Raw genomic sequence first — 19,102 nt, 5'->3', positions numbered from 1 at the left:
ATGTACAGTGACCAATTATATGTACAGTGACGTATTATATGTACAGTGACCAATTATATGTACAGTGACCAATTTATGTGTACAGTGACTTATTATATGTACAGTGACCAATTATATGTATGACATTATATTACAGTGACTTATTATATGTATTTACATGTACAGTGACCAATTATATGTACAGTGACTTAAATTATTATATGTACAGTGACGTATTATATGTACAGTGAATATTATTATATGTACAGTGACCAATTATATGTACAGTGACCAATTATATGTAAAGTGACTAATTATATGTACAGTGACAATTATATGTACAGTAACCAATTATATGTACAGTGACTTATTATATACAGTGACTTATTATATGTACAGTGACTTATTATATGTACGGTGACTTATTACATGTACAGTGACTCATTATTATGTACAGTGACTTATTATGTATCAGTGACCAATTATATGTACAGTGACTAATTATATGTACAGTGACTTATTATATGTACAGTGACTTATTATATGTACAGTGACTTATTATATGTACAGTGACTTATTATATGTACAGTGACTTATTATATGTACAGTGACTTATTATATGTACAGTGACTTATTATGTGTACAGTGACAATTGATATGTACAGTGACATATTATTTACAGTGACTATTATATGTACAGTGACTTATTATATGTACGGTGACTTATTATATGTACAGTGACTTATTATATGTACAGTGACTTATTATATGTACAGTGACTTATTATATGTACAGTGACTTATTATATGTACAGTGACTTATTATATGTACAGTGACTTATTATATGTATAGTGCGTATTATTATGTACAGTGGACTAATTATATGTACAGTGACTAATTATATGTACAGTGACTTATTATATGTACAGTGACTTAATTATATGTACAGTGACTTATTATATGTACAGTGACTTATTATATGTACAGTGACTTATTATATGTACAGTGACTTATTATATGTACAGTGACTTATTATATGTACAGTGACTTATTATATGTACAGTGACTTATTATATGTACAGTGACTTATTATATGTACAGTGACTTATTATATGTACAGTGACTAATTTTATATGTACGGTGACATTATTATATGTACAGTGACTTATTATATGTACAGTGACTTATTATATGTACAGTGACTTATTATATGTACAGTGACCAATTATATGTACAGTGACCAATTATATGTACAGTGACTAATTATATGTACAGTGACTTATTATATGTACAGTGACTTATTATATGTACAGTGACTTATTATATGTACAGTGACCAATTATATGTACAGTGACTTATTATATGTACAGTGACTTAATTATATGTACAGTGACCAATTATATGTACAGTGACTTTTTATATGTACAGTGACCAATATATGTACAGTGACCAATTATATGTACAGTGACTTATTATATGTACAGTGACTAATTATATGTACAGTGACCAATTTATATGTACAGTGACTAATTATATATGTACAGTGACTTATTATATGTACAGTGACCAATTATATGTACAGTGACTTATTATATGTACAGTGACCAATTTATATGTACAGTGACTAATTATATGTACAGTGACCAATTATATGTTACAGTGACTAATTATATGTACAGTGACCAATTATATGTACAGTGACTAATTATATGTACAGTGACTTAATTATATGTGTACAGTGACTTATTATATGTACAGTATGTACAGTGACCATTATATGTACAGTGACAATTTATTATTGATATGTGATACAGTGACTAATTATATGTACAGTGACTTATTATATGTACAGTGACTTATTATATGTACAGTGACTTATTATATGTACAGTGACTTATTATATGTACAGTGACTTATTATATGTACAGTGACTAATTATATGTACAGTGACTTATTATATGTACAGTGACTTTATTATATGTACAGTGACTTTATTATATGTACAGTGATTAATTATATGTACAGTGACTTATTATATGTACAGTGACTTATTATATGTACAGTGACTTATTATATGTACGTGACTTATTATATGTACAGTGACTTATTATATGTACGGTGACCAATTATATGTACAGTGATCAATTATATGTACAGTGACCAATTATATGTACAGTGACTAATTATATTTACAGTGACTTATTATATGTACAGTGACATATTATATGTACAGTGACTTATTATATGTACAGTGACTTATTATATGTACAGTGACCAATTATATGTACAGTGACCTTATTATATGTACGGTGACTAATTATATGTACGTGACTTATTATGTGTACGGTGACTTATTATATGTACGGTGACTTATTATATGTACAGTGACTTATTATATGTACAGTGACTTATTATATGTACGGTGACTTATTATATGTACAGTGACTTATTATATGTACAGTGACTTATTATATGTACAGTGACTTATTATATGTACAGTGACTTATTATATGTACGGTGACTTATTATATGTACAGTGACTTATTATATGTACAGTGACTTATTATATGTACAGTGACTTATATATGTACAGTGACTTATTATATGTACGGTGACTTATTATATGTACATTGACTTATTATATGTACAGTGACTTATTATATGTACAGTGACTTATTATATGTACAGTGACTTATTATATGTACGGTGACTTATTATATGTACAGTGACTTATTATATGTACAGTGACTTATTATATGTACAGTGACTTATTATATGTACAGTGACTTATTATATGTACGGTGACTTATTATATGTACGTGACTTATTATATGTACAGTGACTTATTATATGTACGGTGACTTATTATATGTACGTGATTATTATATGTACAGTGACTTATTATATGTACGGTGACTTATTATATGTACGGTGACTTATTATATGTACAGTGACTTATTATATGTACGGTGACTTATTATATGTACAGTGACTTATTATATGTACAGTGATGACTTATTATATGTACGGTGACTTATTATATGTACAGTGACTTATTATATGTACAGTGACTTATTATATGTACAGTGACTTATTATATGTACAGTGACTTATTATATGTACAGTGACTTATTATATGTACAGTGACTTATTATATGTACAGTGACTTATTATATGTACAGTGACTTATTATATGTACAGTGACTTATTATATGTACAGTGACTTATTATATGTACAGTGACTTATTATATGTACAGTGACTTATTATATGTACAGTGACTTATTATATGTACAGTGACTTATTATATGTACAGTGACCAATTATATGTACAGTGACTTATTATATGTACAGTGACTTATTATATGTACAGTGACTAATTATATGTACAGTGACTTATTATATGTACAGTGACTTATTATATGTACAGTGACTTATTTATATGTACAGTGACTTATTATATGTACAGTGACTTATTATATGTACAGTGACTTATTATATGTACGGTGACTTATTTATATGTACAGTGACTTATTATATGTACGTGACTTATTATATGTACGGTGACTTATTATATGTACAGTGACTTATTATATGTACAGTGACTTATTATATGTACGGTGACTTATTATATGTACGGTGACTTATTATATGTACAGTGACTTATTATATGTACAGTGACTTATTATATGTACAGTGACTTATTATATGTACAGTGACTTATTATATGTACAGTGACTTATTATATGTACAGTGACTTATTATATGTACAGTGACTTATTATATGTACAGTGACTTATTATATGTACGGTGACTTATTATATGTACGGTGACTTATTATATGTACGGTGACTTATTATATGTACAGTGACTTATTATATGTACAGTGACTTATTATATGTACAGTGACTTATTATATGTACAGTGACTTATTATATGTACGGTGACTTATTATATGTACAGTGACTTATTATATGTACAGTGACTTATTATATGTACGGTGACTTATTATATGTACAGTGACTTATTATATGTACAGTGACTTATGATATGTACACTACTACTCCACTTGTCCTAAATATGTATGCATTGTCCTAAATAAACGAGTTTAACTATAAACATGAGCTTCCATAAATTTTTAACACAGCCAATGATAATTTCATGTTTGATTTTCAAAGAAGCGATAAACAGCAAATTATAACATAATTAAATTATATTGTTGCTGTCCTATTATCGTCGGTAATTTTGGTGATGGTTATGAAATATTTACATTATATTGGCAATTTTATTGTGTAAAGCAGTTTTAAGTGATACTGTCATTCATATATTTGCTATAATGGAATTCACGTGAAGAAATATTACCTCTGTATATATTATTAGATACGCTTGACCTGCATGCTATGCCAGCATTTACTGGTTTTTAGTTAAGGTGGCTATTTGACAGAAATTCACTACATATTATAATTATGATGACATATGACGTTGGATAAATATTATGATCTGTGATATGATATAATTACGTAACTTTGGTGTCAGGGTGAATAACTTAAAAAGTGGTATAATATAAGATAAGATAAGATTTAATCTGGTTCAAGACTATATTAAGACTTCTATACCAGACATAAAATACATTAATGATATATAGCATCTTATACGAAATTATAGTTTTCTATGATATTGTTGCTTCGTAATTGAAAAAACAAAAACCCTGATTTTTTCAATAATTATCTAACTTATTCTTAACCGAGTTTACACTAATTACCGATTCTACATGTTCTGGCAGTTCATTCCAAATAGTTACAGTTCTGATCGAGAAGTAGTTCTTTCTGAGTAAAGTTGTTGACCGTTTTTTTTCTCGTATGTCAACTACCGGTATGGCAATCTGAGTCGTCTCTCCAAAGTATTATGACATTAAAGCATTCTTGAGCAAGAATATGACTCGTTATTTTCTATATTTCAATCACATCGTCTCTGATCCTCCTGAAGGCCAGCATTGGTAGGCTTAGCTTCTTAAATCTTTCTTGGTAGGTCATGTTTTTCATTTCTGTGATACACCTGGCTGTTCTTCATTGGTTATATTCTATTTTTTTTCAATACGTTTTTCAGGATATGGTGTCCACACAGGACTAGCGTAATCGAGCTGTGTTTTTACTTAACATTTGTATAGTAGAATAAACAACTATTTATCCATAAACTGGAATATTCTTCTGATAAATGCGAACATTGTGTTTGCTTTCTTAACTTTTTTTCTGATATGTGTTCATCAAATTTTAATTCTGCGTCTATAATTACCAATATGCATTTTTCCTTGAAGGTTTTCTGCATGCAGTTTCCGTTGAAATAGTACACTAGTCCTAATATGATTAAACTTTTCTGGGTGCATTTTAGCAGCCACGTGTCGCTCCACTTACACATGATGTTAAGGTCTTTCTGAAGATCTGGGTTATCTTGATTGCTTTCAAATTTTCGAATATTCAAAACATTTTTGTATCATTTGCAAATAAGTACATTCCCTAGTCTACTGCTTCACAGAGATCATTCACATTAATAACAAACACTAAAGGACCTAGTAATGAACATAGTGGAATTATTGATGTAACTCTGGTCCATTCGAAATCTTCACCTTCGACAGATACTTTTTTGCAGCCGATCTATTAAGAACGATGATATCCAAGAGAATTTTGACTGGAAAAATTATAGTATCCATATGCTGTAAGTGACCGTATCGAACACTTTTCTGGCAAATAAATGCAATCTATAAAGTATCATTTATCCATAGTTTTCGTCCATTTATCCATTACTTCTAAACATGTTGAACGCCCCGGTATAAAACCTTATTAATGGAGCGGATAAGGTCGATTTTAGGCAAAATCGTTCAAAGTTTGAAAAAAAGCATGACACTTTGCATATGGCTTTTGTGGGACCTATGGTTTCAAGATTAAAATGGACCCCAAAAAACCACGGCTTCTGGCGGCCGCCATATTTGTTTTCAAAATGGCCGCCAAAATCACCCTGGGCGAGCCATATTTTACGTTCTATACCAGCGAAACCCAAACTTTAAACGTCTTCACCCATATTGTTGATACTTTGGATCAATTAGTGGTTAAACTTCATTTATTGTGAATGTCTGGTAGTGTTCTTTTATGGGCTCATCGACTATCAATCTGGAACATCTCTCAGTCGCAAGTCAACAGCAATTTGTCGAAATAAATGTCCATTGCAATAGCCATCCTAATCTTAACTTCCACTTCTGTTGAGAGATTCGGGGCACCTTCTCTCTGCTTATTGTTTCAGTAAATCACCTGTTGATTTTTTGTCACGCTTACACATATCTTCCATTGTCTTTCAATTCGGTAATAGCTTTTGTAAGATGAAAGTTCAGTAAACTGGAACATTCATTCCTACATTCTAGGGTATTATTATCTTCTCCTAACCTTAATACTTCGGCTTCAAATTCTTCTATCATAGGTTTACACTCCAATGAACTGTAGTCATTCGGTAACCACTGTAGAAATCATAGACAACACTTTTCACCTTATGTTGTCTGAGATCACATATCCACCTGATTCTCTTACTGTATGCGTTGAATTCCGTCTTTCAGATACATGGAAGTCTTTCATCCTATTTGCCTTTATCAAAGTTGATGAAAAGTATTTTGTTTAGTGGCTTGGTTTAATTTTGGGGTTTTTTTTTTCTTTTTTTTTGTCTTTTCAAGAAGTCGTACAATTAACTTAGCAACCTGGATAACGCTATATTTTCATTTTTATGTAGAACGCAAGATATATCGACCTGTCAAAGGTCATTTTTTGGCCAGAACCAAATAATTCGGGCAAGGTTCCAATATTGCCCATATCTAAGTTTGGTAATAATGTAAGTTAGGTTCGCTGTCTATGTGGTCCAATCTTTGTTCATACTCTTATTTTCCTCCATTGTTTGAACTTAGTTTGAGAGAGGGTCTTACTGGTCTTCAGTTCTCTATCGCTGCAATTGATTTTTCACCCAGTCTGTGGTGCTGTATGTTGGTTACTGAACGGTGGCTATGTGTTTTTAGATGGATTTATTTTTTCCATATATTGAGCTGCTAGCATAGCGTTTCATATCTGTTCTCAATTCAATACCATCATCGATCTTGCCTTCGCCATCTTCATATCCTAAGCCAGTAATGAGATTGGGAGTTCTACGGAGCGACTCAGCTAACATATGTAAAGCTCTTGACAATAGAGGTACTCATGATTATCTTCACAGAGGACTTGGTTTGTGGTTAATTCTAGTGCCACTACTTGTCAAATTGATAGATGCATAATGGGTTATGTCAAACTAGGTAGACATCCAAGCTTTGGCGGCAAAACCTTATGCTATGAGTTATTCCTTAAGTGGAGTCTACTGATGCTATTGAAGTCGTTTATGATTACATCGAAACCAATTTCTCTGTGACGATTTTATCTGATTAAGTTATAAAACAATAGAGTTAATATATTCTCCTGAATCCACATCTCCTGAGATGCGTTTAACGACCGGGCATGAACGTAATTATGCAATATGAGTGCGGCAATCTCTTCCATGAAGACTCCTTTTTGGATAGCGACGATTCCCAAAAGATATCCTTGCATTTAGTATTCTGTTTGCAGGTCTGATATATTATTGTGAATCTCCATCAAACAAAAGTTATCTCTCGGAGGACTGCCAAAGTGATTTCGTTTAGATATTTTTACTGATAATTCCTTGCTGTGGTTTGGAATAGGGATGTGGTATCATCCATATAGAGCATTAAAAAGTATATAGTCATAATATTCGATCATTTGTAAGCATTGGAATGCCTTCTTGCTTCTCAGCTAAAATATATTCGTAAGCTCGTCATGAATATTTCTATCTTTTGGCAAATAATATCTTTCATTCCGCATAAAAAAGAAAGGTCATCCGCAATTTTGTTTACAATGTTATTTTCAATGTGTCTCTATCCTATCGCTTTCAAGCTGCGTGAACACAAATGCAGTTTCTAGCCTCTCTATTAATAGAAAGTTTACTTATCAGATCAACCAGGTCACATCTTCTTGAAAAATTTTTTATTAAATGTTTGGCATTTCAATCAAATCAGATATGGTTCAGGCCAGATTTTATCAGGGGCACTTAAATTTTAAAGTCATGTTTCGTACAGTATCACACTTATTGGGTTTAATTTAGAATTTAATAGGAATCGAATTATTTTTTATCAATTATTTCATAATAAATACTCTAATGCATTTTGCTGAGGTATTTTATTTGTATGTCTGAAAAGGACAGCTAGGCCTACATTCATTATATCATTATTACATATAGAAAGAGGTACATTTAGTAATTTTAGCGCGGTCATCTTGGAATGCAAAAATTGCGGTCTTTCTACATGAAAGTTTTAACATTATCAGAATGATCCAATAATGAACTATTCATAATTATATATAGGAATCATAATATGGGGTAGACATTTAAGAATGTGTATCTTAACTCCATTATTTTATCGTACGGAAGCGTATAGGAAACAACTTTCATTTAAATCTGGTCTATCTGGAATTTCAACACATCCGCGATCATTTTTGAAATTAAAGTAGCGTGAAACAAAATCTCAAGCATGCGAGCAAGACAGTACAAAAGTATAAATACTCAATCTCTTTATATGTTGCATGTATTTACTTGCTTAAAGGCAGCATGCACAAAGGTTAACACTTCAAAAATGTTCCAAAGTATTAATGATATGGGTGTAGACGTTAAAGTTTGGGTCTAGCTGGTATATAAACGTGAGTTATGGATCGAAGAATGTGGATATGTGGTTCAATTTTGACAACCAATATTGCGAGGCCGCCATGAGGCCGTGTTTTAATTGGGGGGTCCATTTGTTTCCTTAATTCCTTAAAGTAAGCAATATGCCTACGTTTCATGCTTTCTTCAAATTTTGAACGATTTTCATGCTTAGCCGCTCTACTATATTGCTTATCCGAGAAGCAGTTATTTTACCTCATGAATTTAGTTATAATTTCTGTCTTATCATGAATTTTAGTACTTTACATACTGCTAATATTCAGTCGGTGAAACTGGTCCAATAATTGCCTGTGTTTCGAGTCTTGAATGGAATATTACCATACAATGGGACTAATGAGAACCCTATATTAGGGCCCTTTCGTATTTTAAGCTTCAGAAACTATGATGATCTGGTCACGAATAATCCTGTTTCGCCTATTAATAATATTGTCAACAGACAGCTTTAATAATAGAACGATAAACCGACCTATAGACAGCCACCTGGTTATAACACATTATACAGTTAAGTACAAACAATCATAATCAACATAAGACAGGCCACTGTACATCAAACCTCAAAAGCCACTGATTACCTTGAGAGTAAAACGTTTTAGACTGTCTCAGACCCCATAAAATGAATTACATGAGACTGTTCTAGAACTGGCCGCATGCTGAAAATACAAAAGTTTTATATTGAGATTACAACGTTTCCCCTTAAAAATGTACAATAGAACGCGTGTCTAATCGTTGCTAAAATGATCCTGTGTCTGATGTTGATCTAAGTTGTAAGTCATGTCTATCTCACCTGTAAACTTAGACAGACTACTAAAGTTAGGTTTCGGTTGATTTCTAGCTGAGTACAGTTAAATGGGACGATAAACAACTCGTCGACATTTTCAGTGCACTGTACAGATTACCATTGGAATTTTAACTACTGCGTAACTGAATAATGATGTATGCATTTCTCTGTCAATTCTAACTGTCATTTAATACAAATTTTTTTCTGTACCATTCAGTGAATGGGGACTATGAGACTGGTATTATACATCGGGCAATTTTAATCTCTGTCATTTATTGACCTTCAAAAATGCCCATTATGATATGTTGACAAGTAATGAATATAATAAAATTAATGATTATCTATCTAGCATATTCTGTGTGGTTAATATCCATGTGTTTATCACTGTTTTTCTATCTTCGCAGTGACACAGTGAACAATTGATTATTACATTACTATATCTTGAAATTGATTAAAAATGTTGTATTGATTGTTAAACAAAAACAATCGTGCCCTGTGTTTTTACATTATATATTATCCTACAAAATCCCTACTACCCGTAATACACTGAACGACTTGCCAACATATCTGAATTTGTGACAAACTACAAACAAATACTTTTAAATGATTAGTTACTACATGAGTTGAATAACCTACACGTATAATTAAAGCGTACAAATTAGACCTTAAACAATTATAATCCGTTTATGTACATTGTAAATTCATAGGTAGCATGATCCTTGCGTGGCACATGATCCTGCGCATTGCCATAGTTTTCCAGTAGTTTTGATAAAGTAGCAAAATTATACGGACATATTAAGTTCGGTATGACAATGTTTCTCAGTTTTAGGTCTACTAATGTAGACGTACCAATAAACTAAGGAACCAAAGAGATCCCGTAGTCGGAAGCATGGTGCGAGAAGCGCCGTCTGCTTTTGATAAGTCGCCTGCAAGATTTATTGCGTTGACATTTGTATACTGAACTATTATAATACATAAATTTTGTTTATTTATTATCTTTAATAAATTAAATGGCCTGACTTTTAAGATTTTGATTTTTATATGATTATAAAATTGGATTTTAGAGTGCACTATAAATGCGCAAGTTCAAGTGCCATGTTTAATTATGGTTCAAACGTCGGCGTAAGGTCATTTTTCTTCGTTTAATTTTGATTAAACTGAATAAATAAACCAAGGGTTTGTGGTCCTGCACTGTCACCGTTATGCATAACAATAAAATGAATATCAAAAATAATCATCTATCAGCGAGATACACAACTTATTAAGATGTACAAGATCATGGTGCCGGCATTGAGTACTAGATATAAATGATTTCCTAACTACAAACGTTGAAATTTACAATATTAGAAACCACTGGCCCGTAATGAACTCATAGTATGCCCCATGAAATACAACTATCCGGGTGTACGATTTCGTTATGATAAACACACATTAATGTTTCTTTAAGGTTCCTAGTGCACAATGTGTCCAGTCCAATTAAAGGTGACCATGATTATGGTGATAAAAAGTTGACGTTATTATAAACTACTCACTCAACGTGAAAAATTTTGAAATGCAGAAATTAAATGCAACATCTACTCAATATTTCTATACAATCAATTTGAAAACAATGATAGTGAGGACATTATCGTAATTAATGTAGTAAACGAAAAGTTCGAGTACTGTACCATCCTATATATTTGATAACAATAACATCTTGTACTTGCTGATAAACAAGTTGACCCGTATCAACATTATTCTCTTATGTTAATTTATATATTGTGATGGCGGGGGTGGTGGCACTGAGAGGGATATGGCGCGCGGCCGGCCATAATTATCGCGTGGGAATATTAGACTTTTATACTTATTATACTTATGCAAGCATAACGGGACTTATTCATTCGGAAATGTTAACTTACGATAGCATGTTGAGTGCCAGTTAATATATGTTGTATAAGCTGGTATAATGTCAAGGATGTGTTATTTTCAAACAACACTTCTTTATTACGTACATAAATGCATCTGTTTTCATCTTGGAGTAAAATTTAGAGCAAATGTATATTATTGTTTGTTCAGTAGTGGCTTCAAATGACTACCTCAATAATCTATCTAGTGTCCATGTATTTAACTATTCACACAAGGAGTTTATTTTCTTATTACTGCATCTCTACCAACATACGCCCTTCCCACAATCACTAGTTTTATGCATGACTCAGGTAGGGTAACCTTGCCTACTCTCCATCATTATTCAATATATTTACAGGCAAATTGGTAATAACGGGGCTTAGAACAATCGTGACCTTGGTAAAGGCATTGATTGGTATATGATTTTTGGCTCACACGAAACATGGTGTTTTACAGAGCTTTAAACAGCACTGACTTAAAAAAAAAAAAAAAAATAAACCTTTTATACTGTAAATACTGCATATACATTATTATCTATAGTGTAAAAAAAAAAAATCCAAAAACTGATTGGCTCATTAATAGTTTTTTGGCGTCAAAGTAAAATACACACGTCCGCGTGTTCGTGATTCTCACACCCACAAGATTTAACGTTATCCTAAACCTTTAACACAGACGGACTACTTGGTTAATCTAACACTTTATCTAACCTTTAACACAGACTGACTTGCTTGTTAGTACACTCATTATCTAACATTTAACACAGACTGATCTACATGTTAACACAACGTTGATCTATACCCTTAAAACAGGACTGACTACTTGTTAAGACACGTTATCTAACCTTTAACACAGACTGACAATTTGGTTAACACACATTATCTAACCCTTATACACAGACTGACTACTTGGTAACACTCGTTTATCTAACCTTATAAAACTGACTGACTACTTGGGTAACACACGTTTAGCTAACCTTTAACACGGACTGACTACTTGTTAACACACATTATCTAACCTTTAACACAGACTGACTACTTGTTAACACACATTATCTAACCTTTAACACAGACTGGACTACTTGTTAACACACGTTATCTAACCTTTAACACAGGATGACCTACTTGTCTAACACACGGTTATCTATCTTTTAACACAGACTGGACTACTTGGTACGGACACGTAATCTAACCTTAAACACATGACTGACCTACTTGTTTAAACACCACGTTGTATCTTAACCTTTATCACAGTCTGACTACTTGTATAAAGCACGATATCTAACCTTATAAACACAGTCTGACTATCTTTGATAACACACGTTATTCCCTAACATTATTACACCAGACTGGACTTAGTTGTTAACACACGTTATCTCTAAACCTATTACTCTCACAGAATGACTACTTGGTAACACACGTTATCTAATCTCCCTTTACTACAGGACTGGACTACTTGATTACACACGATTATCTAACCTTTATCTCAGACAGACTAACTTGTGTTATGACACGTATATCTAAACCATTTAACACAGACTTGACCTACTTGTATAACACAAATATCTTAACCTATAACACAGACTGGGACTTAATTGTTAAAACACCAATATCCGGAACCTTTAACACAGTGATGACTACTTAGCGTTATCACACGTCTATCTAACCTTTTAACACAGACTGACTACTTGGTAAACACACGTTATCTAACCTATTAATACAGACTGACTACCTTGTTAACCTCGTTTATCTAACCATCTTCTCTCTCTACAGACTTACCTACGTGTGTAACACACGATATCTCAAACCTTTATACACAGACTGACTACTTGTACACATACAATCTCTAACCCACCTTTATCTCATACTGACTACTTGTTAACACACATTATCTATACCTTTAACACAAGATCTGTACTACTATGTTAACAAACACATTATCTAACCTTTATCACAAGACTGCCTACGTGTTTAGATCACACATTATCTAACCTTTAATACAGACTGACTACTGGTTACCATAACTTTAATCCGTCGTGTCCGATTTCAGAACAATGGTAATTATATTCATACCATCTCCCCAATTAAAGAGACGGATTTGTAGAATAGTTGACCAAACATTTCGATACGGCATTAAACTGTTCTGATACTTCAACTGACGGTGTTAAAGCTACCAACCTTCCTGAAATCCTATGGCTGCTACTCATATTCGCACACATCGTTTTTTTTCCGATTCATGGTACTATCACACCTGTCTTATTAGAAGGGACGGGGACATGTAATTGACGAGTACACTTGTGTAATTCAATCAATCTGTCGTCACCTGATCACACCATTACTCACTAGGTCGTCAAGCGAATAACGACGGTATTTTAGTTGTCACTTTCAATTTGTTAAATGCATCTGTATATCAACTGTTAAAATGTAAGTGTTGTGAAATTCAACTATGTCAGTTTTCTTGCGTGTCTAGTATGATTATACTGAGTCCTATAAATACATTAGATTTACTTTATAAAATGTTGTCCAAAATGAGTTATTAGACACTTTATATAAGCTCCTACTAATTTCGCCTCATTGTATACTATTTACAGCGTGGCTTACATATAGTGAAGACATCACAACGAATCTTCTAATTAACATACACTCAATGATCCTTCAATATCATCGGCTAGCCAAGATCATTATTAAATATCTGTCTACCAATAGTAAGGGGAGAGAAAAGGTCAAACGGGGTCAGTTTAAATTACCTTTGTAGGATGAGGAGATACCAGTTAATTGAGATAATTGGTGTGATGCGTTGTCTCAATAGAGAGACGCTTGCAGTAAAACACGCGCTTACAACGTGATCGTAATTATAACGTCGAACTTTACATTTCCCGTCAGTGTTCCCTTACCATGTCTGTAATGAGTGTATAGCGAACTACTCGTATAACGAGTTCGTGATTTTAAAACATAGTACTTTACATTTCCCGTCAGTGTTCCCCTTACGATGTATGTAATTAGTGTATAACGAACTACCCTTATAACGATTCGTGATTATAAGGTAGTACTTTACATTATCCGTCAGTGTTCCCTTACCATGTCTGTAATTGAGTGTATGACGAAACTACGCTTATAACGAGATGATTACATTTGTTTCTAGATGTACGTTACAGCCATGGTCGAGCAAAACATATCATTTAGAACGATTGTTATATTTCATGTATAATAAGTTTTGTAATAATTAAATACAATGTATGTTGTGATCATAAGATTTGTCGTAATAATAAGATGTGTTGTTTATGTTCTCTTCTGTATGTGAATATGTTTATATTGTATATAAATTAACTTAAACTAGGTCATTTTCATGAGTGGTCTAACAAGCGTTTTGTGGAGCCCCAGTAAAATGCACCACGCCCGCGTATCTGATGTCAACACATGAGTTCACGTTATCTAACCTGTAACCGTAACTGACTACTTGGCACATGTATAAAACGATATATGTCGTGTTCGAATTCAGAACATGGATATATTGCACCTACTCAATTAATGGGACGGATTGGTATAATGATAAACAATAGACTCCATTTAAAGTTCCATATACTTGACTGAGGTGTTAAAGCTATCAATCTACCTGTAATCTAGCCTGGCTACTCTATCGCTTACGATATCTTTTGTTTTTATATCATGGTTTTATCACACGTCTTATTAAAGGGACGGGGGATGTAAAGAGAGACGCAAGTGGTCATTGAAACTGCTGTCGCCTGATTACCAGTTAAGTGGTCCAGCGAATAGCTACGGTATTTTAGTGTCACTTTCAATTGTTAAAACGTATCTGTATATATTTGTTAAATGTAAGTTTGTGTTATTTAAGTAGTTTTATGACTATGTATCCATACCGTACACCTCTCAGGTCACTTTATAAAAATCTCAACATATGTTATCTAACCATTATATGTGGAATACTGTATATCTGTTTTTTATATTTTTGTTGTCAGAGACCTATCACAGTGTATGCACGGAAGTGTATAGTATTTTTTTTTATAATTTTGTAGTTGCGTGTCTGTATAGCGGTACTCCGGTCACTTGCTAAGACAAATAAAACAATCGGTGAGTGATGGGGGTGGGTGGTTGGGGTGGAGGGGGTGAGGGGGGGGGGGGGGGGGGGTCATGGATAATGTTTTGTCCAATTTTATTCATTCTTATACGTTTTTGTTTAATCTTCGGTTAAAAACGGCGTTATGGGGGTCCCCTCACTGAAAAAAATCTAGATGACTAATGAAATGTTGAGGGTTAACCAGCATTAACATTTGAGACACTTTTTTGTGAGTTGATCTGCTGTTTCATCATGTCGAAGAAATGTAGGACAAACCAGCCTAAATATTTTGCATTATTTGGAGTGTATTCTGTGTGTACTTTATTATTTCTATGCACCATCAAGGTCTATAAATGAAAATCGCAACAATATAAAACCACATAGATACATCTTTATTAGACACAATTATTCTTTTAACTTTAATCGTATTTTGAAGTTGTAGGATGATCAGTTAAAATTGTATAGTCACTTGCATTGTTTTGAACTGGCATGTATAGTTGCTTGCGAGGACGCTTGTATAGTCGTTGTATTATTTTCAAATCATGTTCATGAATTTGTTTATATACATGTTATGAAGTCGTCTATATTATTAAACATATTTTTAGTTACGAATAATGCCGATATTTGGTGTTTTACCGACCTGTATACCATGCCTGTTTTCATTCATCCCGCTTCGATACTCACAAGTGACGATACAAAAAGCAACTAATGATTATACTATACACTTCCGTTCCTACACTGTGCCTTTGATGTCTAGTCAAATGCATACGAGGTGGTGTTGACAATCACCTCCGAGGTGTTGTCAGAGGCATCTGAAGTGTTATTAGAGACATCGAAGATCACCGTGGAGAAGGTTAACGGAATCGGGGTGCGCAGGAGGTGCGTACCTCTGACTTAGCGGACGCTGAGGCGGCATGGGGGGGGGCTCTAAGCGAGAGAATGGCCGACAGTAGTTGTTTACATTTTTTGATGCGATCATAGACATAGATATTGAGAGGAAAATTAAAAACCAACATTTTTTGCATTTAGAGTGATTTCCATTCTACCGATGAGATGTGTTGATTGAAGCCAAGGATACACGAGTCGTTCAAGCTAAGACACATAAGTCATGCGAGTAGGGGCATTGAGTGATTTGTTTACATTTTTCGCTGTCAAATCAAGGAGCATGCGGTGATTTTACGTAGTTTACAATTCCAGAACCAGACGAATTAAGATTTTCAATAACATTGAAAGGTGCTTTTAGAAGTAAAATTTCTCCATGGCTTGTAAAATGGTTGAGATTTGACAAAGTTTACCCTACGTTAGCGAGGGACGGGATCGGGGGGAGACGCTAATTTAGCTAGGGACGGCGTATGGGTGGGCCAAGCAGGGTTACGTTACGTATATATCCGTAAGGCCTACATTGTTCTGCAGAATGATCTCCTCACTTAAAATTAATTTAGATGAGTCTAATTTCCAAATACATGATTTATAAGTCATCTACGTTTCTGTTTTTGGCGATATTTAAACAAGAGACAAACGTTATTTCTTTCAAGCATATAGTTCTACATTGATATTGTAGACAAATAATATTCAATCATAAGCTTTGAAAAAAAATTGATTCACATATTTTATTTATTGATTTTGTTTGTTTGTTGATATGATCATTTCGGGTGTATTACCTATCGACATTATATCTACATTGAAATCACGCTAAAGTTGCAGATAATGTGTCATAATTCATGCTGTCAGAAACATTTTAATTGTCAATCTGTTTTAGTGCTTTTACACACAGAATATTAAATTACTGGTTTTTATTTTAATCCAGTGAATTTATATTTTACACTTCTGAATCGTATCATTACTTAATTATGTACATACCCAATGCATAGACATATTAACATACAGACACAGATGGGGATACAGGTATATAGTTGTGTAATAATTGCACCTAATATTTAGATACTGTACCTGTAACTATCTACAGGAACATACCTGTAGGTCTGTTGTTATGACCACCAGGGCCTTTTATTTTCCACGTTACTCCCATTCGACTGATTCCCTGGGGCCATTTCCCTATCCAAATACCAAATGTAACACCTCACCTGATATGATGATCAGTCAATCGTCACAGCATGTAGGTATATCTCATTGTTACCTAATTAATCTATCTCCAGGGGGTCCCTTTATAACGACAGCCTAGCTACATCTGTATGACGCGTGCCTCAAAACGATATATATAGTGTGACGGCACGTAAAACTCTCACATCATCTGTATGTACCTGTATAATTTTAACTATTGTAAAATAAAGTCTACTTTTTAGACTTCCCCATGTGGTAGAATGGAAATGTTTAATTGTCCTCTCAATATCTATGTCTATGATTGCATCGAAAAAATGTAAACAACTACCGTCGGCCACTTTCTCGCTTCGAGCTCCCCCATATGCCGTCTAAGCGCCCCCTAAGTCAGAGGTACGCACCTCCTGCGCACCCCGATTCCGTTAACCTTTTCCACGGTGAAGATGTTGTCAGAGACCCCCAATGTGTTGTCAGTGACTTTCGATGTGTTGTCAGAGACGTCCGATATGTTGTCAGAGACCTCCAATGAGTTGTCAGTCACCTCCAAGGTGTTGTCAGAGGCATCTGAAAGTGATATTAGAGACATTCAATATGTTGTCAGATACCTCCGATATGTTGTCAGAGACCTCCAATGAGTTGTCAGTCACATCCAAGGTGTTGTCAGTCACCTCCAAGGTGTTGTTAGTCACCTCCAATGTGTTATCAGAGGCATCTGAAGTGATATTAGAGACATCCAATATGTTGTCAGAGACCTCCGAAGTGTTGCCAGATACATCAAATGTGTTGTAGAAGCCATCCGATGTGTTGTCAGAGACGTCCGATGTGTTGTCAGAGACCTCCGGTGTGTCGTACAACACCTTCAATGTGTTATCAGAGGCCTCCAATGAGTTGTTGTAAGAGACCGTCAATGTGTTGTCAAAGACATCAAAGGTGTTGTCAGAGAACTCCGATGTGTTGTCAGATACCTCGAAGATGTTGTCAGAGAAATCCAGGATGTTGTCAGATACATGTGTGGTGTAACGAAATGTTGCCTAAATATGTTGTGGTTGTTGTCTTTATGGCACGAACCATTAGTGGAATTGTTAATACCATCATCTGGGATATAATTAAGATAATTCAGATTGATCTGATGGTGTTACTTTAGATATGAGGAGGGAGTTGTTTCAGTTTTTTTTCTATTATTAAGGACATCCCGTGTAGCAATATTGTTTGACGTCAACATATGAATCCCGCTCTGTTATTATGGATATCCTGTGATGCTATCAGGGTGGGATGTTATCAGTAACATCTTGTGTCATACGGAGATGATATTGGATACAGCTCGTCGTGTTATCATTGAGTGGTTATACAGCTGGTGTTATCGCTCGTGTTATCAACTCGGGTGTTATTTATTTTAGAGTGGTTATGGTTTAACATCTTGTGTCATACGACGATGATATAGGATACAACTCGCTGGTGTTATCATATATTTTACAGTGGTTATATTTAATATCTTTTGTCATACTAGGATGATGTTATAGGATACAGCCAGCTGGTGTTA

General features: G+C 33.8%; 1 protein-coding gene across 1 annotated transcript in view; it reads right to left on the bottom strand.

Moving 5' to 3' along the window:
- Positions 1-18,898, bottom strand: part of LOC138305771 (uncharacterized) — a 29,847-nt gene extending 10,949 nt beyond the window's left edge. The window contains exons 1-2 of the mRNA XM_069246041.1: positions 18,863-18,898; positions 18,168-18,593 (exon numbers count right to left, since the gene is read on the bottom strand). Coding sequence (XP_069102142.1) covers positions 18,168-18,593; positions 18,863-18,898 — 462 coding nt within the window. The remainder of the gene's footprint in view (positions 1-18,167; positions 18,594-18,862) is intronic.
- Between the last annotated feature and the right edge of the window lie 204 nt (positions 18,899-19,102).

This window comes from Argopecten irradians, chromosome 13 (assembly GCF_041381155.1).
Source record: "Argopecten irradians isolate NY chromosome 13, Ai_NY, whole genome shotgun sequence".
NCBI classification, from domain to species: domain Eukaryota; kingdom Metazoa; phylum Mollusca; class Bivalvia; order Pectinida; family Pectinidae; genus Argopecten; species Argopecten irradians.
Note: the sequence above shows the minus strand (reverse complement) of the source record. Positions and strands in the feature narration are given on the sequence as shown.